This window comes from Centroberyx affinis, unplaced genomic scaffold (assembly GCF_046629955.1).
Source record: "Centroberyx affinis isolate AG114_WGS23_722 - 3 ecotype Tasmania unplaced genomic scaffold, CSIRO-AGI_Caff_v1 ptg004519l_1, whole genome shotgun sequence".
NCBI classification, from domain to species: Eukaryota; Metazoa; Chordata; class Actinopteri; order Beryciformes; family Berycidae; genus Centroberyx; species Centroberyx affinis.
In genome coordinates this window covers 1-24167 of record NW_027282163.1, presented here as the reverse complement: position 1 = coordinate 24167, position 24167 = coordinate 1, and the positions used below count along the sequence as shown (strand labels likewise).

Below are 24167 nucleotides of genomic sequence, written 5' to 3'. Positions count from 1 at the left end.
TGCTGAGCATATTTTCTAGTTATGATGTGTAACTTTTCTGATTATGCTCGAATTTTTGCTTTTTTCTTGTGAAATACTGAATAGTTTTCAGTCTCTAGGTCGTCTCTGATAATGAGTCAAATGAAACAACCTGAAAAAGGAAAATCATGCTTTGATTGTGATAGTGGGGGGGGATCTGTGACAGGGGGGTAATGAGTAGGTATCGCTTCGTTTTAATGGGTCACGAGCCAAAAAGGTTGAAAACCACTGTTCTAGATTTTAGCCCTATGGTGTGCTGGGTATGGCAATTTTTTTTATGGTGAGTTTGGCCCTATAGCATGATGGGTACAACAGTCTTGTAGGTTGTAGCTGGATATGGTGGAGAGTACAGAAAGCTTCTGGAGTTAAACCCTGTAGTGTGATGGGTTCAGCTGTCTTCTGGGTTTCAGCCTTGCAGAGTGAAGTAGTTTCCTGGATTTGAGTCCTGCAGCCTGGTGAGTCCTGAGTCTCTATAGAGTCGGTATGGCGGCCTTCTGTCCTCCCAGCACCGAGTCGTAGAAGCAGTCTTCGTTCACCACAGACGTCATGCTCTGAACGCTGAAGTCTCTCTCCAGCAGGCTGTGCAGCTCCTCCAGCATCTCTCCCCCAGAGCCGCCGCTCCTCCGGGCCGCCGCCGGTCCTGGGTCCAGTCCTGGGTCCAAACCCCGGTCCGAGCCCCGGTCCGAGCCCCGGTCCGAACCCCGGTCGAACCCCCGGTCGCCCTGCGCTGCCTCCTCGGTGAAGTTCAGCCTCTGCAGCTGGGCCTCCAGGTCTCCGGTCAGGGAGCAGAGCCTGGCCCTCTTCCCCAGAGCGTCGGCCTCGGGGCGGGGCAGCGTGGCGGAGCGGCCGGGCGCCGGCGGCTCGGAGCGGGTCTCTGTGAGGAAGAGGCTCTCGTCCCGCTGATGGAGCGGCGTCCTCTGGGCCTCGGAGCGGCGCTGCTGCTGCCTCCTCCTCCAGGACCCGCCCCGCTCGGAGGACGGCTTGGTCCTCCTCAGGGAGCCGGAGTCTCGGGGGGTTCGGTCCGCCGGGACGGCCCGTCTGGATCCGTCTCTGAGCGAGCGCAGCGCTCGAACCACGCTGGCCTTCGTCTCCAAACCACTGCAACAAAACAACAAACACATGGGTGTGAGAGGCTGAGCGCTGTGTGAACACAACTTCAATAATCTATAAATATCACTGCAACACATTAGCATATTAATTAGTCTAATTTCCACACTTTTTTTAGCACCGCAGATGGGCAATATCGATGCACTTGAAAACTCTGGATTCCTTTCATTGTGGAAAAATGTGTTTTGGATGCTGAGCAGCATGTGCAAACTGTTCATCTGTAAAGCTGTAAATTATCACAGAAACTTTTCAATCAGTGAATTAGTTTTCCAGAGATAATTTTTTTTTGTCTTTACTTTGCTGTATTTGATGACTCCAATTGTCCATGTAATCTCTGCAGAAGCTCAGTGTCTCTACACTTGAAATGAATGTGTTATTTTCCTTGTGAATAAACTGAATGAAAATAAAGATGATAAAGTGTTTGTGTCACCTGCTGCAGAGCTGGAACACCGTCTCCGGTCTTCCCTCCACCTCAGACCTGGTGTGAACCAGCTCCCACACACACGGGTTCTCCGTTCCTGCCAGGGGGAACAGAAACACACACTTCATTAACTAACACACCGGAGAAACACACACTTCATCCACTAACACACCGGAGAAACACACACTTCATCCACTAACACACCAGAGAAACACACACTTCATCAACTAACACACCGGAGAAACACACACTTCATCCACTAACACACCGGAGAAACACACACTTCACCAACTAACACACCGGAGAAACACACACTTCATCAACTAACACACCAGAGAAACACACACTTCACCAACTAACACACCGGAGAAACACACACTTCATCCACTAACACACCGGAGAAACACACACTTCACCAACTAACACACCGGAGAAACACACACTTCGCCAACTAACACACCGGAGAAACACACACTTCACCAACTAACACACCGGAGAAACACACACTTCATCCACTAACACACCAGAGAAACACACACTTCACCAACTAACACACCAGAGAAACACACACTTCATCCACTAACACACCGGAGAAACACACACTTCACCCACTAACACACCAGAGAAACACACACTTCACCCACTAACACACCAGAGAAACACACACTTCACCAACTAACACACCAGAGAAACACACACTTCACCCACTAACACACCAGAGAAACACACACTTCACCCACTAACACACAGCGCCCCCTGTTGAAACAGTGTCGCCCCACTACTGTCATAAAGCTACTGTCACTTTCAAATTTACTGTCTGAGCTTTTGCCACAAGGACTGGCAGCGTCTGACAGCTAAACATGACTTTCATTAATAATAATAATAATAATTTAAAAACTTTATTTTTAAAGCACTTCTCTAAAAGCAGAGTTTTAAAAGTGCTTTAAAGGATATGGCCGGTGTTTTTTAATGCATCGCTTACTGTCAACAAATCCTATGAAAATAACAAAATCAACAATGCGTTTGTTTAATTTAAGGGTTTGTGATATGAGAATCACTTTTCTAGGTCAGTGGTTCTCAAAGTGGTGGTCAGGACCGTCCAGAGGGCTGTGAGATAATATTGGCGGGTTGCGAGATGATTTATGGGATAGGAAAAAAAACATATTTCTACTATACACATTTAGGATATGCAAAGTTGGGCACGAATTTGCACAAAACTTGGTATGAAGGTTGGTGATGGGCCAAGGAAGAACTGATGAACTTTTCATGTGGATTGGTCAAAAGGGGCGTGGTGGAGGGCGGGGCTTATCACCAAAAGGTGCATAACAAGAGCAGCAGCATGGCTCTGTGACGGGTTTTTAATCGTTTTTTTTAATACAATGGAGTTCTACGGCTGCTGGGACATGGCTGCATTGGGACCCGACTACATGGACCAGACTTCATTGCTGATTTTGTTATTTTCATAGGATTTGTTGATGGTAAGAAATGCATTAAAAAACACCAGCCTTATCCTTTAAGGTAGGCGCAGAAACAAAAATAGTACAATATATGAGGAGAGAGAAACAAATTCAAAAGAAAATAGGTTAAAAGGAAAAACATAAATGTAGAATGTGTATGAATCGTCCTGTAACTGAAAGGTCACATGTTCAATCCTGCTACAGTCAGTGTGTCCTGCTGAAGTGTCTTTGAGCAAGGCAAGACTCTGAACCTCCAACCTGCTCGCTCTCTGTAGTAATAATAATGATGATAAACTTTATTTATATGACACTTTTCAAAACAAAGGAATAAAACATGTAGTGCAAAATAAAAACTGAAGGTTCTGTAAGTCAGTCTGGACTCAACTGTAAATTTGAATGTAAAACAGAACGGTATTTAGAGTTCCAGTATGTGAATGTGCCACTTTATTGCTCACTGAAGGGAAACTGTAGGGTCAAAGCTCAGAGGCCAGGGGTCAGGGTCTGGAGCTGTAGGGGGTCAGTGTGTTGCTCATGGACCCCTCAGCAGGACGGGTCCATCTGGTTGTGTGTGTGTGTGTGTGTGTGTGTGTGTGTGTTTTCCGTCTCCCAGTCACTAACCTGTGATGTTGGCCAGTCTGACCTGGACAGCTGATACTGGGATTAACCAGCGGAACCTGAAGGGGTCCAGATCAGCTGGGCGGGAGCCGGTCTGTCACAACAAGACACACAGAGAGACAAAGCTAAACGTCTGAATCCACAGTTACACTGTAAATTGTTTAATTTGACTAATTTTTAAGTAGACTACTATAGGAAAAATCGAAGGAAAACCACAGAAAGTAAGGCAGAACTGAGAAATTAAAACTTCTGTACACTTTATTGAAGCAAGAAAACAAAACAAAAACAAATTGTTTTGCTTCGATTAAGAAGTGTAGGAAGTCGGATCGGAGCGTCAGACTCACCATCCTCTTCTTCAGCTTGCTGCTCTCTCTGTAGACGAGGATGATCGCCCGCTTGAACACTGAGGAGAGAACAGCGGCATGTCAGACGGTCAAGCCTCTGTCACTTTATTGATGAAGTCCTCTCATCCGGTCCATTAGGTCTAATGATGCTTTTACCATAAAGCTCCTAATAGCAGCACAGGTGTTAAGTAGAAGTTTTACGGTTAAATCCCAGTTGTGTTTGCCTTCTTGAATTGGCTCCTTTTTTACTTTGTACAAAGGTTTACTACAAAAACTGCTGCTGCTACTCATCCCGTGGATGATTTATTATTACTTCCACATCCTTTTATGACTACTTCCACTACTGTTATTATTGCAGTTTTCTTTGTTCTTGATCTGTGCCTTGTTATTGTCCTCCTAGACCCCAGCTTAACTTATAATTATTTAAATTCTTAGTCCTTTTAGTACCTTTTTATCCTAGTATTTTTTATACCCTTGTTGTTTTGTTTTGTACTTGTATTTGCCTGCACCGTGATCTGAGAGAAACGGCATTTTTTGATCCTCTGTATGTCCTGTCCATATGGCAGAATTGACAATAAAGTTGACTTTGACTTTATTTTCTCAGTTTGACTTTTATTTGTTGTCATTGTTGTATTGTTCAAAATGTATATTACTCAGTAGTTCCCAGTCATTCCAATGCTTTGAAGAGTTATTACATCTATGTTGCTTGGAAAATACTTAGTTATTTCTACTTGTTAATGGCCTGTAATTTAAAGCAGTGGTTCTCAACTTGGGGTCCGGGGACCACCAGGGGTCATTGAGGAGGTTCCAGGGGGTCCCCAGCAAATTGATGAATTGTTAAACTTCACCATTATTTAATTGACAACAAGTTAACACAATTAGAGAATGTAGAAGAATGACTGTTTGATCATAGTTTCTCTGTTATCTCTCTACCTACAATACAGACAGTCATGGGATTCTGGACAAAATCATATCTAACAATAAAAATATTCTCAGATTTGGGTCCGAGAGACAAAATATCATCAAATGGGGGTCCGTGGCCCTAATGTGGACTAAATTTGGGGTCCGTGATGTGAAAAAGGTGGAGAATCACTGATTTAAAGGGTTACGAAAGAATGGATTTTCCCAGAAGCCAGTGTGTTCTGTGACTGAGTGTTAACACTGTGTATTGAACCCACCGAACAGTGTGATCTCCGGGTCTCTCCTCAGTCGGCCCAGACAGGGCAGAGGGTTCAGCCAGACCACCGAGGAGTGGACCAGGAACTCTCCCATCGAGATCTCCGTCACCTTAGGAGGGGTTAAGAGGGTTAAGAAGAGTGAGCTGTGTTTTCTGTTCTTCCCCTGGAGGACTTTTCTGGGATTTACAGCGTCAACATCATCATCATCATCATCATCACAGCGCCGTGGGAAGAGAAGGCACGGCGGGTTTGGGCATGAAGCGCCAAGAAACACTTTCTCTAAGTGAACGTCACATTTCCCTTTCAGTCATTTAGCTGAAACTCTCAGTGAGCAGCAACAGAATCAGCTTCAGTTCAGAGTTCAGCAAAAATCACAAGCAGGAGTGCAAATTTCACAGTGTAAGTGCCTTTATAATATTCCTGTGCCCATCATATGCTGTAAGAATGAAATGCAATAAAAGAAATAGGACAGAGATAGGAGGGATTTATTTTGTGATGCCTGTAGTATATAATCTGAATTGAAGCTGTCACAAAGTCAATTTGGTTTGCTTTTTGCTTTTTGTTTTTCAAATGCTGGTAAATTCTACAAATTCCCTCCCGGTAGACTGAAAAAATCTACTTAAAAAGCAGCAGCAGGGGCAGAAATCCAACAGAAAGCAGGTCACCAGGATGTCAAAACACAGCATCAATAGACATTATAACATTACATTTAGTGAAAACCAACTATTTGACATTTTAGGGATTTATCTGATGTGTATAAACAGAATAAGCTTCAATTCCATGATCACCAAGGTTCCTAGATCATTACAAGAAACCTGTTAAAACTAGAAGAGTCAGATCCACAGCAACCAGACGATGGAAGAAGACTGAACTAATCTCCCTGTGTTCCTGTTCTGATAAAGGAATAATAAAGTCTGGCTCGGCCGTACCTCCCTGTCCGGGCCGCTCTGCTCTGCAGCCAGCTGGTCGAACACGGTGCCGTAATCCTCGTAGATCTTCTGCATCTCGTTGATGTGACTCGCCACCTTCTCCATCGCTCTGAGAGCCTCTGCAGGGACAGAGAGAGAGAGAGAGAGAGAGAGAGAGGGAGAGAGAGAGAGAGAGAGAGAGAGAGAGAGAGAGAGAGAGAGGAGAGGAAACCAGGATGTCAGCAGGGAAAACACTGGAAACCCTGGTCAAGCCATGAAGTTTATCACTGTGTGTGTGTGTGTGTGTGTGTGTGTGTATGTGTCAAGGTTATTATAGTTTTGAATTTTTCATTAGTTTTTATTTTTATTTCATTTTGAATTTTTGTTTTCAATTTCAGTTTAGTTTTAATTAGTTTTTAAAGCGGGTTTGCTAGTTTAGATTTTATTTTTTGAAAATGCTTAGTTTTAGTTTAGTTTTTATTAGTTTCAGTGTTAGTTTTAGTCTTTTTTTGTAATATGTGGTATTTGTCAGGGGCGAGATTCAAAAATTCAAAATACTAGACTTATTTATTATTTTAGTTTTGTAAACACACAATACAGTTTCAGTTATCGTTTTTTTGTAAAGCCTCGTTTTTATTTTTATTTCACGAAAATGTTTTTTCACACCTAGTTTTCGTTATTTCGTTAGTTTCCGTTAACGATAATAACCTTGGTATGTGTGTGTGTGTGTGTGTGTGTATGTGTATGTGCGTGTGTGTGTGTGTATGTGTGCATGCACGTGTGTGCCTGTGTTGGCTCCCAACTTTTGTCTTGTCTTTTATACCATTTCACTTATTTTTTGCCCTTTTCATTCTGTGCTCTCGTTGTTATATTCTGTTTTCATGTTTTCTAACTTCCATAACCTTTTTAAATAGGGTTTGAAGTACTGGTAGAAGTAGTGGCAGTAGTAGTAGTAGCAGTAGTAGTAGTAGTAGTGTCTACCTGTCAGGTGTGTGTGTTTGTAGTAGTAGTAGTAGCAGCAGCAGTAGTAGTAGTCGGAATAATAGTAATAGTATTAACAGTATTCATTCAGTCAGGTGTGTGTGTTCCCTCAGCAGCAGCAGTAGTAGTAGTAGTAGTAGTAGTAGTAGTAGTAGTATTAACAGCAGTATTTACCTGTGAGGTGTGAGTGTTCGTGGCTCTCGGAGTCCGTCAGAGAGACCAGCTCCCTCAGCAGCAGCGGGTACTTCAGGACTCTCTGCACCGGTTTGATCAGGTAGGACTCCAGCGTGGACGAGTGCTGCTTGGTCGGGTTCCTGGCCTCCAGGAACTGCTTGAAGGCCCGGTCCGTCTTGGCTGGACAGAGAGACCAACATGAGACCACAGGATCAGTTAGTGATGATGATCCTCCTGGACCTGCATCTCAACAGGGGTTTTCATGCACATTTTTCCTTTAAAACCTCTTCCACTCTGCTGGTCCGTCATTACAGACGCATGTTGCACGGCCGAGCTTTGTTCAAACCCACAGAACTTTATTTTAAATTCTAGTCAAGATCCCAAGGCTTTTTCCAGACTGCAATGACTCAATTAGTCCAGACCATAACCTGGAGTTAGAGAAGACATTTTTTAAAAACATAAACAGAGGTAAGAAGGATGTTTGTGTCCTCCTCACCTCTCTCCAGGACCTTCTGGACCTTGATGTGGTTGGCACAGAAGCCGCTGTACAGCTTGAAGTGATCGGCGTAGTAGAGGAAGGATCCGCCCAGAGAGAACAGCAGTTTCTGACAACAGACAGACAGAGAAATTACTTTTCATTTTAGATTTTTTTGCGTTTTGAGTGCTATTTCATGTATATAATCAGGTACTGTGTGTAAATTTAAAACTTGTTGACTCACTAGTGCAATGGATCATGTTTGTTATTCATCATTAAGTGCAACAGAAGTCAATAAAACAGTCTCAAAGAAAACTTGGACTTGCACTTTTACTCTTTTACCTCTAATCTTATGGATGTTTTTATCTCTTATTAGACAATAAAGTTTTCTGAATGGTCTTGCTGGATGTTGATTTCGGACCCTGTGCTCCTATCTAGAATGTTCCCCTCAGTAGTAGTAATGGCAGTTTTAAAGCTCTTGGTACGGGACAGCGGCCGGTACCTTGAACTGCTCGGGCGTCTCCAGGGAGCCGAGGTTGGGACAGGAGGCGATCCTCTCCTCCAGCGTCTGCAGAAACACTCTCTGGAAGTCCAGCATCTCTGGAAGACTGCCGAACAAAGCCTCCATCTGAGGGAGGGAAGAGGAACACTGTCACATTTTCAATTTCTATCTATCTAGAATATTTCATAGTTGGTAAAATAAACTGTTGAAAGTTTTTTTCTGTCCATCACTCTTTTCTTGCGTCCCTGCAATTCAGTTCTCACCTCCTCCTTGCTGAGGAAAGTCTCGCTCTGCAGTGGAGTCAGGTAGATGTCAAACAGACAGACCAGATCCTGACAGGGACAGGGAGACAAGGATCATCTTTATTAAAGGATTATACTGAGCTTTCAGCAAACAAGATCATTTTCATCAACTCCCATCAACTTCCCACAGAGCATCAGTAGACTGGTAGCAGTTTCTCCTCTGTGTTCTCAGTGTTTAGTGTGTTTTGATGCTGTGAAGATGAATCCTGTTCTCTCCACTCAACATTCACAGTGTATTTAACTGTTAGCATGTAGAGAAGAACATGAATACAGGATACAGAAAGGTGGAACTGATACCAAACTCTTTGACACAATGTGGTGCTTTATAAGCTACTTTATACATGGAGGGATTGAGAATGAGAATAAGAAGTACAGTAGTAGTAGCAGCTGCAACAGTAGCAGTGGTTATAGAAGTATTAGTAGCATTAGCACTAGTATTATTAGTAGTAAAAGTATTATTAGTAGTTGTAGTAGTAGTAGCACGACCTGAATTAGTTACAGTATTAACAGTAATAGCGTTATCAGTAATGGCAGTAGTAGCAGTAGTAATAATAGTAGTATTAGTAGTAGTAGAAGCAGTAGTAGTAATAGTAGTGGCAGTAGTGGTAGCGACAGTAGTAGTTGCAGTAGCAGTAGTAGTAGTAATAATAGTAGTAGTAGTAGTAGTAGTGGTACTAATAGCAGTACTATCAGTAGCAGTAGTAGTAGTAGTAGTACTAATAGCAGTAGTAGCAGTACTATCAGTAGTAGCAGCAGCACTATTAGTAGTAGTAGTAGTAGTATCAGTACTATCTATCAGCAGTAGTAGTAGTATCAGTACTATGCTATCAGTACTATCTATCAGCAGTAGTAGTAGTAGTAGTATCAGTACTGTGTTTCAGCAGTAGTAGTAGTAGTATCAGTACTATGTCTCAGCAGCAGTAGTAGTAGTAGTAGTAGTAGCAGTATCAGTACTATGTCTCAGCAGTAGTAGTAGTAGTAGTAGTAGTAGCAGTATCAGTACTATGTCTCAGCAGCAGCAGCAGTAGTAGTAGTAGTAGTAGTATCAGTACTATGTCTCAGTAGTAGTAGTAGTAGTAGTAGTATCAGTACTATGTCTCAGCAGTAGTAGTAGTAGTAATATCAGTACTATGTCTCAGCAGCAGTAGTAGTAGTAGTATCAGTACTATGTCTCAGCAGTAGTAGTATCAGTGCTATGTCTCAGCAGTAGTAGTAGTAGTAGTAGTAGTAGTAGTAGTAGTAGTAGTAGTAGTAGTATCAGTACTATGTCTCAGTAGTAGTAGTAGTAGTAGTAGTAGTAGTAGTAGTAGTAGTAGTAGTAGTAGTAGTAGTAGAGTCCTGTGTGTGATCAGTACCTTGACGTAGCTCTTCTCGGTGTCCACCAGCTCCTGGATCACGTTTCGGAGCCGCTGGCAGACGCTGGTGTGTCGGGGGGAGGGGGGGGGCGGGGGGGCGCTCGCCCCGTACGGGTTCCTGGGAACGTCCGCCTCCGCCGCACGGCCTTCTGGGAAGGTCTGGTACAGAGAGTACACCCGCTCCACGTTCTGACGGAGGAGCAGAGGGATGGATGGATGACAGATGGATGCATTTATTGATTGATCCACTTACACTAAAAGGCACATTGCATTTCAGGCCTTTACCCAACTGATTTCCAATGAGGGCAACAGTAGAATTAGCTTTAAGTCCTAGATCACAAACATTACCAACAACCAACAATAAGGGGGTCAAGGGCAAGGTTATTATAGTTTTGCATTTTTCATTAGTTTTTATTTTTATTTCGTTTTGACTTTTGGTTTTCAGTTTTAATTCGTTTTTAAAGCAGGTTTGCTAGTTTAGTTTTTATTTTTTGAAAATGCTTAGTTTTAGTTTAGTTTTTATTAGTTTCAGTGTTAGTTTTAGTCTTTTTTTGTAATGTGGGGTATTTGTCAGCGGGGAGATTCAAAAAGGTAAAAAAAAATAAAAAAAATAAAAAAATTGGAAGATAGATTTCATATCCACCCAAAATACTAGGCTTATGTATGAAATAAATTGACAAAGACGAAAACTAAAGACATTTTCTCTATAATTTTAGTTTATTTTAGTTCGTTTTTATTTTTATTTCAGTTAACGAAAATGTTTTTTCACACCTAGTTTTCGTCATTTCGTTTGTTTTCATTAACGATAATGACCTCAGTCAAGGGTCAGAGGTCACAGCACCTTGGCCTGTAACCCGAGAATGATCATGGATGATGGAGATATTACAGGGAGCAAAATGAGAGCCAGAGAGAAAAAAATAGAATATGGTATTTTTTCACCCTGTAGATCCTACACTCAGAAAGAAATAAAAGCCTCTGTTTTGTATTTCAAGACGGCCGATTTCACCCTGAGTCAGAGGAAGCTCGTCTCGACCTCTTAATCACCCTGCCCGGTGTAAAGCGGCCCTCCCATCGAGTCGTTTAGTCAGAGGTAAAGGCGTCCTGGTGGATTTCAGCAGGTTGAAAGTCAGCGGGCTGATCGGGACGCAGCGGAGCGGAGGTTAAACACCGACACCGACACACGGCTGGGGCTCGAGCCAAAACCTCACGCTCCTTCACACAGTCAGTACTGATTACAGCAGGGACTCACTCAGCAGATTACAGTAGACCAGCTGAATACAGAAACAACAGGCTGGTAAAGGTAAATCACACATAAACAGGCCAATAAAGGTAGGTCACACCTGAACAACAGAGTGGTAAAAGGTATACTGGTTAATACCTATATACAAATAAGTATATACACGCATGTACATGTATTCACACACACACACACACACACACACACACACACACACACACGCTACAGTAGTTAATTCCCACATTGAGGAAGGTCAACTGAGACCAAAGCGTCGTCACTTTTTATTAAAGCGTGATCTCGCAATAATCTTTTTAAATTCTCTTTCTGTAAGTAGTGTGCAGCTTTTCACCATTACACTCACAGTAGTTAAAATGATGCATTTGGCTATTTGCTATCATGTGTTTTTGTCCTTTGTTGGTCTGCAAGCATGTTGTGATGATCCTGTTCTGTTAAAAACGCTCTATGAATAAATAATAAATAATGAATTGCCTTAATACAGTGCTATGGGAGAACGCCGGCTCATCAATTTAAAGTACTAGAGTCAAAACACAGACTTTCCTGACTGTCGGTCTCACACTGTGGAAACATGATGAGTAAGCATGTTTCCTAAAGAGAACACACTGTACTCCAAAATGTCAACTTTTCAGGAACCAAGAAAAACAGCCTTCTTTTCAGCTTTATCAAATTAGCATTTTTGAGTTTATGCTACAGGTTAGGGTAGAATTTTGTCAACCCACAGAGGGGCATGTGATCCCCCAGCTGCAGTTAAAACATGAAAATCCTCATGATTGGAGTTACAAGGTTTTCACGGGACAACGGCGTTTGTGTAAATCTAGTGAACATCGTCTCTGTTCACACTGCAGCTGGAAGTTTTCCCTCCATGTGACTCAGATCTGATGTTTTCTAATCAGTGTGAACGGCAGAAACCTGCATGGAGTCGCAGTTTCTCCTGAATCCCACCTGAACCTCGTGGACATGAGCTACAGAATCAGATTCTGACCTACATGCGACTTGTATTTAAACGCTCAGAGCAGAATTTGTGAGCGTTGCCATGACAACAAGTAAATCTGGCATCATCCACCCGAGGAGATGGTTGTCATAATTTTGTCTGAGCAGCTTGAAAATGGAGGAAACGAGACAAACAGACGACTGGACGCCTCAATTCGGTCAAAACTGGAGCTGAAATGTGTTGAAATAAAAACAGATGTGACGTCTTTTCTTACTGTTACTCTGCTCAGTGTCGACATCACTGTTGGTTCATAGTGATATATCAGATATGGGTTACAACCTAGAATAGATATATAACAGTCATCAAAAAATCAATCACATATGAGCAGCAAATTCAGAATTGAGCCTGAAGTCCTGCAGTGTGAACGGATCCTGAGCCAGACAACATGATGAAGTGTCTCCACAGGTGAATGATGCCAAATTTACTGGGAGAGTGTGAGTTAACCTGACTTATACCATGGTCTGGGTGAATACTTGATTCTGATTGGCTGCAGGGTGTCCATTAATGGACACCTACTAAGTAGTTCCAGTGAAACTGTCTGTTCACTGTTCTAAATTAATGCGCTGGCTACGTAGCATCAGCCTGTATCTAAAATGAGTAACCATAGCAACAGGGACGCAGTCAAAGCCTCCATTTACAATTTGTATGTTCGTGAAAATCTTGATATTGATTTGGGGACAATGACATGGCTGGATAGCTAGCTAGTCTTGTTGTCAAATTATATTTACTGTTTGTTATTGACTTTGAATGTTGCTAGCATAACGTTAGCTTTCTGGCTCCTAGCTGAGCCAAAGGGTTCTATGAGCTGAGCGGACTAGAAATATCTCCTGCTGCCAAGTCCTATCTAAGGTTCGTCCTATTTACTGGAGCAGTGAACAACGTTTCCGTTGCATAAGAACCTTATGGGACGGTAATGATTGTTCCAGGTATTAGTCAAACCCTCAGGTGTTACCAGGGAAACTGAGTTATGGCTTGTGAAAAACTTTAGATTTTGATTACAAAACGCATGAAAATATAAATTCATGGTCCTATTTTTTTTTTCCTTTGGCAAGTGACCATGATATAAGCGGGATAACGCCCTTCGAGGTGTCCATTATCAGGAATTAATGGACGACGGGGAGGCCAGAGTATCAGTAGAACCGTATCAGTATCAGGCCAGAACCGTTCAGTGGAGGACGGCTGCCTCCCTGACATGTACTGTATGTGTATTCCAGGCATTTAGCTGGAGATGTTAGACAGAGCAACTTTCTACTAGTGTAACAGTAGAATGAGCTTCAATTCCTAGATCAACCAACAGTAAGGAGGTCAAAGGTCAGAGTCACAGCAGCCAGAACCAAAGACTCTGAGGCAGCAGCAGATATGAGCCGGCGGTCTCTCTCTCTGTCAGAGTGTGAAGAGAGACCAGCAGCTGAACCTCATTCATCATCATAACCTCTGCTGCCAGGCTCTAATAAACTGCTGACAAACCGATAGATTCCTGAGCTTCGGACTATTACCCGGCTTTTAATAACCTGCGGACAGAGCCAAGGTGAGAAATACTCCTTCATCACCGCTTCACTTTCATACGCTTTCGACTTCCCAGCATGCTCTGCTCCTCCCCGTCTCCGAGGAGCGAAGCTGATATACGCCTGTAATACGTTTCAGTTCTGCTGGGGAACGTGGGAAATTAAAATAACTGCTTTCTAAAGCATAAAGATGTGGAGTTGTAATGTTTAGATTTAGCGCTGTTATCATGATGGAGGAATGTTTTAAGAAGTGGGAAGTCGATACGGACGGACTCCACCGCTGCATAAAATCACAGAGGAAATATAATGCGATATATGATATAAGAAGTGGAGAAACTGTCCATTAAACACACAGAGTAGGCAGTAGCATCACTGTAACTCAGCAAAATATTAAAGTCTCGACACCAAACTGCCCCAGTCTGCCTGCTGAGACACAAAAAGCACGAAGAAGAAGGTTTGCTGAGAAATACTGAGTCTCCAAGCAGTTTTTCTTTTTTCTTACTTAAACTGAAAGCTTCCAAAATCATTCATTCATGACCCTCCGACCCCTGAAACCTCTTAAAACAGGGAAAACTTCACAATAAGGGTCACTAAGTTAAGGGTTAGTTAATGCTTAATAAGCATTAACTAACCTTCAATTAACAGTTAACTAATGTGTCTGGTAATCATTTACTAATGGCGTTCATGTTAACTAAGGTATTAATTTATACATTATTTAATAGTCGTCTTTATAAACTATGAAATAATGTATAAATTAATACCTTAGTTAACATGAACACCATTAGTAAATTACACATTATTAAACTGTTAATTAAGGGTTTTAAGCATTAACTAACCCTTATTAAGCATGAACTAACCCTTAACTTAGTGTACCCTTACTGTAAAGTGTTTTTTTCTGCTTTGTTTCTAAAGGATTTTCTGGTTGCAGGTAGTAGACAAAAAAAAGTAAACACTACATTAACAAAAGCCAAACTTTGACGTTACAAAACAAGAAAAAGGACTTTAAATTTCAAGTAAGACTAGAGTCACAGCTACACAGGCGTTTGGAACAAGATAGAGTCCGCACAGTAGAAATGGCTCCAGTGGTGTTTGTTACCAGCACATGAAAAACACCATTGGAGCCATTTCTATTGTGCGGACTCTATCTTGTTATAATTGACTGTTTTTCTGTCCAGCACCTGGTATTAGTCTGGATGTGCGTGCTTTTGTGTATCTCTAGCTCCACAGGCGAGCCACATAAAGGAGAATGCTAATTAGTGGTCTGTGTCATTACTAAATGTCAGTCAAATGTGAGTTTCAAAGCAATGAGGCAACTAACAGAGATCCAAACCCTCACTGCAAAAACCTGACAGACTGGTTCAGTTATTCTCTCTTGTCTCCAGACTCATCGAGATTATTTCAGGATTTTTTTCAGTGAAATCATCTCACTGCTCTGACAGATAATTTTACCGCTTTCTACAAATGAGACTTTTTTTTTCCCCAGGAGAATGTAACTTGTTTCAGGACATTTTCTTGGTAAAAAGTGAAATTGTCTTGAAGAAAGTTTCTTGTTTCCAGATTTTCTTCATTGTTTTATGATGATTTCTTGAAAGAAGAAGTCATATTGGCATGAATCAAGAGAAATTTACTGAAACCAGCAGATTATCTGCCAGAGCAGAGAGAGAATTTGACTGAAAATATCATGAAAGAAGCTGATAGGTCTGGAGACAAGAGAACATCACTGGACAGCTCATTTTTTACAGTGTGTCAAATGGTTGGAACCCAAACTACAGAAACCTCTCAGTCTCAAAACCTGCAGGAACCTGATGCTCCTGACAACAGACAAACTGCAGCAGAGAGCAACAGTTTCCTCTCAGCACCAACGCTGCAACACAACAACAAACACAGCAACGACAGCTGGCGGCAACATTGCCAGCAACACAGCAACTCTGTCAACTCCTCCAGCCTGTCAGGATGAAACCCGACAAGCCCACAGAGAGAGAGAGAGCGAGGAGAGCGCGGAGAGCCGGGTCGTTTACCAGCAGGACGATGCGGTCGGCGGGCCGGTCGCAGCCCAGACAGGAAGTGACCTCGTCCAGGAGCCCGGCCAGCCGCTCCGCCAGGGACGGGCCGAGGCGGGGAACACCTCTTCCTCTTCATCTTCCTCCTCCTCCCCCTCCTCCTCCTCCTCCAGCGGCAGCACCCAGCACAGCGCCCCCACAGACAGCGAGCAGGGCGGGGTCACCCTGGCCGGGGTCAGAGGTCGCCTGGGGGGCCCGCCGCCGCCGCCGCCGCTCGTCAGGAGCAACATCCTACGAGGTTCCTCCGGTTTCTGCCGCCTGCACCGGACGCCATTAAGCCCTTCGGTCTGTCTTTACACACACACACACACACACACACACACACACACACACACACACTCTAACACACACACTCTCTCTCTCTCTCTCTCTGCTTCACACTCCTCAGGACCTAAGCCTGGATTAGCAGCCTGCTCAGGATCATGCGTGCTGTCTGGGCTAAAGGAAGCGAGGAGGACACAAGAGGATTCTGGGAAAGGATTTGAGCCGCGGCGGAGGAAGTGGAGACAGAACAAAACCTGACAGACTCAGACTGGAGGTTCAGTCAGGGACCAGACTCTGTCTCTCTGGGTGTCTGGACCTCACCTGATGCTGAAGAACAGCATCACCTGGTGGCTCAGTGCCAGACACTCAAACAGGAAATAAAGTGACCAATCACAGGGCTTTTGCCAGCTGATTGGTCCAGGTGGAAGACACAGAGAGCGCAGCACTTTTCAACAATTAAAACAAATGAAACAACTGAAAATAATGTAACCTTTGTTTTGTTATTTTGGTTACTTTTAGTGTTATTTAATTGACTCTTTATCATACTGTGGAAGGCCCTTTTTTTGTTGTATCGCAACCTCACCTGCTACTCCATTCATCATCATCATCATCATCATCATCATCATCCTCATCATCATCCTCATCATCATCAGCAGCAGCAGCCAACATCCACATTTCTTTAATTACCATGTTATTTCCGTAACAGCACATGCTTTCCTCACAAATAACATTTTTGTTAATTATTTGTTTGCTCGTTTGTTTATATATTTCTGTTTGTTATGATATGTGTCTGTTATTTAATTTGATTCATTTTATTAATTCATTTTTATTCGATTTTACACTTTATTTCTCACGTTTATGTACTAATTGAAGAAAACGTGTTGTGAACATGTTTTTGCCGTGTGTCTGTGCAGCTTGGGGAAATATTGGAACTGTCCGCTACAAAACCCACTGAATCACCACTGAAATACACACAATACACAGCATTAGCTTTGATTAAAATGTCGCTGTATCAGTGAATATAAATGCATATATGAAGGGTTTCATTCCAATCTGCTACATATCATTTTGGAAAGATTTTGCCCACCTGGAATTCGTCAGGCAATATATGAAAAAATAATTATTTTGTAAGCAAATGTCTTCAGATGACTCCCAACTTCAACACTAAACCATAATGTGCTTCACTTTCATGCCAGCAGTCACTTTTTTTATATATATAATAAAGGCTGGATATCTCATTTTGGAACAAAAGACTAAATGTGTAAATATCCAACTAAATTAGTAAGTAATAATTTATGTCTTTAGTTGCATATGCATGTAAATGTTTATATAAATATATCAGGTGAGCTTCAGTGATGTAAATAAGTCTCATCCTGATACCTGGTGACAAACTTAACTCCACATAAATCAACCTTAAGCTGGTTAATCTGTGAGAGAGTGGAGTCTCTGCCAGAGAGAGAGAGAGAGAGAGAGAGAGAGAGAGAGAGAGAGAGAGAGAGAGAGAGAGAGAGGGAGAGAGAGAGAGAGAGAGAGAGAGAGAGAGAGAGAGAGAGAGAGAGGAGAGAGAGCTGACAGAGACTCCTGCTGAAGGTAGAGGAGTCTGTAGTATGGAAGTGCTTTTATATTAATTTAAAATTAAGATTAAGATGAATTGTATTAATCCCTGAGGGCAAACTGGGTCACTGAGGCAGCAGAGAAGAGGATACAGATGAATTCTTCTATTTAAAGTCACTATTGAGGCAGCAGAGGAGGAATTATCTTACAGCGAAACGCCTCTCCAATGACTGGAAATTAATATTAAATCATGATAATGCAAAATAATACTGATAATAATAATAGTAATAATTGCTTGCAGGGAATCCAAGTGGTTGGGATGAGACAGAACTAGAATCATATTAAAAGCATTTTCTTTCTTCTTTCTTTTTTAATTTCACTCTTCGTTTTTTAAACTGAACGGACTGTTCCAGAATAACACAAAGTCTTTCTTTTTCATTATTATTATTATTATTATTAATATTATTAGATAAAAATAACAATACAACACAAAACAGAAACATAACTACATGGCAACTGTCAAACAAAATATAGTAAGTAGACAGAATAGAAATCACAGCCCAATTATGAACAAAAAAAACCCCAAAACTTCAACTTCTTAAACATCACCATTATTTCATTTAGAAGAAGTTAACACTACTAGAGAATGTAGAATAATGTAAAACACTGTTCTGATCACAGTTTCTCTGTTATCTCTCTACCTACAATACAGACAGTCATGGAGTTCTGGACAAAATCATATCTGATCTCATCAGATGGGGGTCCGTGGCTCTAATGTGGACTAAATTAGGGTCCTTGATATGAAAAAGGTTGAGATTCACTGCTCTAAGTGATGTAATGAAACATACTGTAAGCAAACATTAAGTTTTCCGTCTTGTTTAATGTTTTGTGTGGAGCCGGGAAGAGCAGCTGTTGCATTATGCACAGCTGATGGGATCCTAATAATAAACAAAATAACAAACAAAAATATTGAGTATGGATAGTCTGCATTTTCTAACTGATATCCATGATGTTTTTATCCCAAACCCACAAACGCTAGGGCTGAACGATTTAGAAAAAATATCTAATTGCGATTATTTTGACTGATATTGCAATTTCGATATGATTTGCGATATTAGAGGGAATGATAATTTTACATCATTATTCTCATTTTCATTGAAAAACGTATTAAAATGATTATGGTGTGATTTTTGCGGGGATCTGTACCAAACAAAGACGTTTTCTTAAGTCTGTAGAATATGATGTGTAGGCCAGGACATCTCTGCAGCACCACAATATTTACTTTAAAATGCTATTTTGACACATTTCACCTTTAACAAATATTGCGCCTCCTGCGATTTGAAAATTGCAGTAGGACATATTGCAATTTCGATAAATTTTATTAATTGTTCAGCCCTAACAAACGCTGTAACAGAAGCTTGTCCTCACCTGTCCCTGTCCCTGTCCCTGTCCCGGTCCGGTCCCGGTCCCGGTCCCGGTCCCTGTCCCGGCGGCTGGCTGTCCTCGCCGGGCCTCGACAGGACGTCCTGACAACACAGGAGGTGGGACGCTGTCAGCGGGCGACAGAGAATCTGTGAGAGGAAGAAGCACAGTTACATCATCAAGAAGATAATAATACTTTATACTCATGGTATTAGTATGGTACTTTTCCTATAAATAAAACATATTTAGGGCGGTAGGTCCTAGAGGTTAGAACCCGGGTTAAAGCTCCAGTGCTGCAGTTATCCTCCCTGCTGAAGGGTCCTTGAGCAAGACACTGAATCCCTACCAGCTCCAGACCCTGACCTCTGACCTCTGACCTTATATCTCCCATTAGCGATGAATAGAGTCACCAATAAATAAGGAAACAACAAACACATTAATAGATAGATAGATAGATAGATAGATAGATAGATAGATAGATAGATAGTTAGAAGCTTCTGCTGGCAGTGAGGAGAAATTCTCACATCACAGCGCTCTGGGCAGATTTCCCAGAATTCCCCTGGGGCAGGTGTGTGTGTGTGTGTGTGTGGGGGGGGGGGGGGGTATCTCTGCTGGTGTTTAAACTGCATCTGACTGGTGTCAACGAGCATCGATCTGCCTTCAGGATAAAACCCAGCAGGCAGGAGCAATCCATCCGGACAGACCGCTCTGCTGGGAGAAAACTCTGTCATAACACTTCCTGTGTGAGGAGCGAGGTGCTGAGGGTTCAGGGTTTGATTTCCACCAGGCACACTCATGCTGAACATGTCCACAACCGGTAAAAGCTTTGGGTAAAGTACCAACAAAACGGAATATATTACTCTGTTATTTATTTCCGATGTTAGTTTTTTTTTTCAAGCACGGAAGTGGGGGAAGTGGGAAGTGGGTGGATTGCCCACTTCGAGTTGGGAGTGAGTCCTTACCCCAAGTGAGGGAGTTCAAGTATCTCGGGGTCTTGTTCTCGAGTGAGGGGACCATGGAGCAGGAGATGGGCCGGAGAATCAGAGCAGCGGGAGCGGTACCGCGTTCACTTTACCGCACCGTTGTGACAAAAGAGAGCCGAGCCAGAAGGCAAAGCTCTCGATCTACCGGGCAATCCTCATTCCGACCCTCACTTGTGCTCATGAACTATGCGTCACGACCGAAAGGACGAGATCGCGGATACGAGCGGCCGAAATGGGCTTCCTCAGGAGGGCGGCTGCATCTCCTTATGGGATAGGGTGAGAGCTCGGTCACCTGTGAGGGACTCCGAGTAGAGCCGCTGCTCCTTCGCATAGAAAGGAGCCAGTTGAGGCGGTTCGGGCATCTAGTAAAGATGCCTCCTGGTCGCCTCCCTAGGGAGGTTTCCAGGCAGGTCCAGCTGGAGGAGGCCACGGGGCAGACCGAGGACCAGGTGGAGGGATTACATCTCCACGCTGGCCTGGGAACGCCTTGGGATCCCCGGTCAGAGCTGGTTAATGTGGCCGGGGAAAGGGAAGTTTGGGGCCCCCTGCTGGAACTGCTACCTCCACGACCCGACCTCGGATAAGCGGTTGAAGATGGATGGATGGGTGGAAGTAGAGAAGATTCACAGGAGGTCTGGGTGCCAGCACTCAAGAACGTTTTTCGAAAACGAATGGTTGTAGTGAAGATTTGCTCTATATAATGGTGTGAATATCGGTCTTTTCCACACACTGTGATCGTTTGGCTTCAGCAGACTCTTTGCTCTCTTAAGAACCGGAACAACTGACTTCAGTTGTTTTGGAGAAGGCTGCTGTACAGAGTTGTGCTGCACTGCAAAAAAGCTGTCCAGTGTTTCCAGACCTATTATTTCATGATATTTTTAGTCAAATCATCTCAGTGCACTGGCAAATAATCTGCTGGTTTCAAGTAACTTTCACTTGATTCATATGACTTCTTTCAAGAAATCATCATAAAACAATGAAGAAAATCTGGAAACAGAAACTTTTCAATTCACAATTTCAAAGTAAATGTCCTGCAACAAGTTACATTCTCCTGAAAAAAAAGTTCCTAAAATAATCTTGATAAGTCTGGAGACAACAGAAAACAACTGAACAAGTCGAAACCAAAAACCGGAGTCAAATTCCTTGTATGTGTACATACTTGGCCAATAAAGCTGATTCTGATTCTGTCAGGTTTTGCAGTGTGTGATATGGACTAACAAACAGAGTTTTTCATTTCTGGGTGAACTATTCCTTTAAAGTCTCTCCACTACCTGCAGTCCAGGCCGGGAGCTGGCCGGGGGGGTCGGCGGGGTCAGCGGGGTCGGCGGGGTCACCGGGTTCGGGCCAGGCGGGGCCGGGCTCCTCGGGGCTCGGCTCCTCCCTCCTCAGCAGCAGCCGGAGCGTCTGCTGGCTGAAGAAGGAGTGCATCAGGCCCAGGTCCAGACCGGACACCCCGGCTCCGTTCAGGACCAGGACCTCGTCTCCCCGCTCGCAGGCCTGGGGGGAGAAGGAGAGCCAGGACAGACGGGGTTTATTATTATTTTTTATTTTTTTACAAATGACTGATACACAGGGAGGTCAGAGGTCAGATACAGAGAACCTAGAGCCAGTGGTGGAAGAAGTACTGAGATCTTTTACTTCAGTAAAAGTATCAATACAACAATGTAAAGATACTCCATTACAAGTAAAAGTCCTGCATTCAAAATCTTACTTAAGTAAAAGTACATAAGTATTGGCAGCAAAATGTACTTAGAGTATCAAAGTAAACGTACTCATTATGCAAACTGTCCCGTTTAGAGAGTTATATTTTCATAAATATTGGAATATTAATACTGATTTATTGACATACATGTACATGTAAGCAGCATTTTAAAGTTGTCAACGTGAAGCTAATCTTAACAATTTAGCTATACTTTTGGGTAGTCTAATCTATAACAATGCTATTTTATAGTTATTTTATGAAGATGATCAAATGTTTTAAATATAAAATATTGATCTGAAAAGTAACTAGTAACTATAGCTGTGAAATAAATGTAATGGAGTAAAAAGTACAAAATTTCCCTCTAAAATGTAGTGGAGTATAAGTACAAAGTAGTGTGGGTGCAAAGTAAGGCACAAGGTGCAAAGGGGTTGTTAAGTCCCTTAATGAATCATAGGTGTGTTTTGGGCGTAACATGAACTCAACCAATCAGAGCATCATCTCCCATTCCCTTTAAGAGCCAGGTGTGCTTGCTGAGGAAACGGATCTGCTCGTGTGCGATGGTGATGTGTGTGTGTGTGTGTGTCAGGTGAAGGTAAGATGACTTGACAGTTTATTTTCATGACTTTTTGCTTGGCTTTGCTTTTTACATATTTACTGTGTTGTTTTTTCTTGGTTGTCAGTTGAGTATTTAGCAATTGGCAATGTGTGATGATGGTTAACGGGACGTGCACGGTGCACATTTGGCATTGCGTAATGGTGACAGCATATGGCAATTTGGCAACAAAACACATTTCAGGAACAAAGTAAAGTGCAAATTTTCATAGTAGATGATCCTATTTTTCTATTTGGCATGGTAACGTTGTGTGTGTGTTTGAGAGAGATAGCGTTATGCACGTGAGTCTATTGACGGGACTTATTTTATTTGGAATATAATGTATAAGGAAAATTAGCCTACTTTTCAATAAAAAAATATTATAAATCGACATGCCTTGATGATGTCATTCTTTATATAGCCTGCCTTTAAGCTCAATAAACACAGATAATATTTGACCGGAATTTCTCCCATTTGTCCGGGACATTGAAATCTTCCGGGACACTTGGACGGAAACCCTGAGTGACACATATGTGGCTTCGAAGGAATATTGGCAACTTGTCAAATGTTAGCTGAAACATTTGTTTATGCGAATGCAGGTGAATGCAGATGCAGGTTGATGATGAATTAAGTGTCCGGATTCACTCATTAATCATGTGTGATTTACCGCTAATTAGTGCACTAATAGAGCAGAGCTATATAGGGAAATACACATGAGGGAATAGAGATCCATTCCGGTCTCAGTCTCTGTCTCTGTCCTGTGTGTTTACCCTCGCCGGCGGCCAGGCCCAGCGGGTCGACCTCGCTGACGAACACGTGACTCCTCCCCGCTCCGTCCACATGACCCGTGACAGCGAAGCCTGCGGGGTCAGAGGGCAAAGGTCAGACTCAGCAGAGCGGAGCAGAGCAGAGCGGGGAACTCACAGGTCCTCCGGTCGGTCCGCTCACTGAACCAAGAAGATATTTTCTCACCGAAGTCCACAGCAGCGTCCGGCCGGGAAAACTGAAGGGTGAAGACAGAGGGAGGGGAAACATCTGGCTCGTCACACACCTGGAGAGACAGAGAGGGAGAGAGGAGGAGAGGAGGAGGGGAGAGGAGAGGAGAGGAGAGGAGGAGAGGAGAGGAGGAGGGGAGGAGAGGAGGAGAGGAGAGGAGAGGAGGAGAGAGGAGGAGAGGAGGACAGGAGAGGTGAGGAGGAGAGGAAGAGAGGAGGAGAGGAAACAAGGAGGAGAGGAGAGACAGGAGGAGAGGAGAGGAGTAGAGGAGAGAGGAGAGAGGAGAGGAGAGGAGAGACAGGAGGAGAGGAGAGACAGGAGGAGAGGAGAGGAGGAGAGGAAGAGAGGAGGAAAGGAAACAAGGAGGAGAGGAGAGGAGAGGAGAGGAAGAGGAGGAGAGGAGAGGAGAGGAGGAGAGGAGGAGAAGAGAGGAGAGGAGAGAAGAGCAGAGGAGAGGTTCATTAGAAACAAACTGACACTAATTTTTACTTATTTAGTAGAAAAAAGACAGTAGAAAATCTCCTTAATATGTTGTGATTTCTAGGTGAACTGTTGTCTAACTTGCACTGTATGTTCTGTGTCTGACTTTGTTCATCGTTTATGGGACTAATGGAGACCTATTCTATTCTATTCTATTCTATTCTATTCTATTCTATTCTATTCCATTCTATTCCATTCTATTCCATGTCAGTTCTCACCAGCTGTCTCTCAGGCTCGCTGGCTGCTGCTGAACTGGTTTCAGTTTTCTGTCCCACGTTTCTCTTCACCTGCAGACACAACTGATCCTGGTCCAGCTGTCTCTCCTGAACACACACACACACACACAAAATATTTTTTAAATATAAAATAAAATAAAATGCTACTACTGCTACCACTACTACCAAAAATAACGATAATAATTATTATTATAAAATAAACTAATAAACAACTTTAAATATTATCATTATCATAAATAAGATTAGAGAGCTGGTAGTTTGCAGAAAGCAACAGAAAACAATAAAAAAAA

At 42.8% G+C, this 24167-nt stretch overlaps 1 protein-coding gene across 1 annotated transcript; it reads right to left on the bottom strand.

Annotated features, from left to right (window-relative positions):
* Nucleotides 1–488: 488 nt before the first annotated feature.
* LOC139665300 (rho guanine nucleotide exchange factor TIAM2-like) lies at nucleotides 489–23964 on the bottom strand (the record flags this gene model as incomplete). The annotated part of the gene is given in 20 exon segments (XM_071544315.1): nucleotides 489–1116; nucleotides 1556–1643; nucleotides 3622–3712; nucleotides 3963–4021; nucleotides 5141–5249; nucleotides 6070–6188; nucleotides 7204–7383; nucleotides 7700–7808; nucleotides 8181–8306; nucleotides 8444–8512; nucleotides 9838–10026; nucleotides 15699–15906; nucleotides 16234–16320; nucleotides 18895–19037; nucleotides 20070–20134; nucleotides 21143–21356; nucleotides 21358–21368; nucleotides 22936–23025; nucleotides 23138–23216; nucleotides 23860–23964. Coding segments are annotated over 20 exon segments (2769 nt in total), but the record flags the coding sequence as incomplete, so codon positions are not given.
* Nucleotides 23965–24167: the final 203 nt, after the last annotated feature.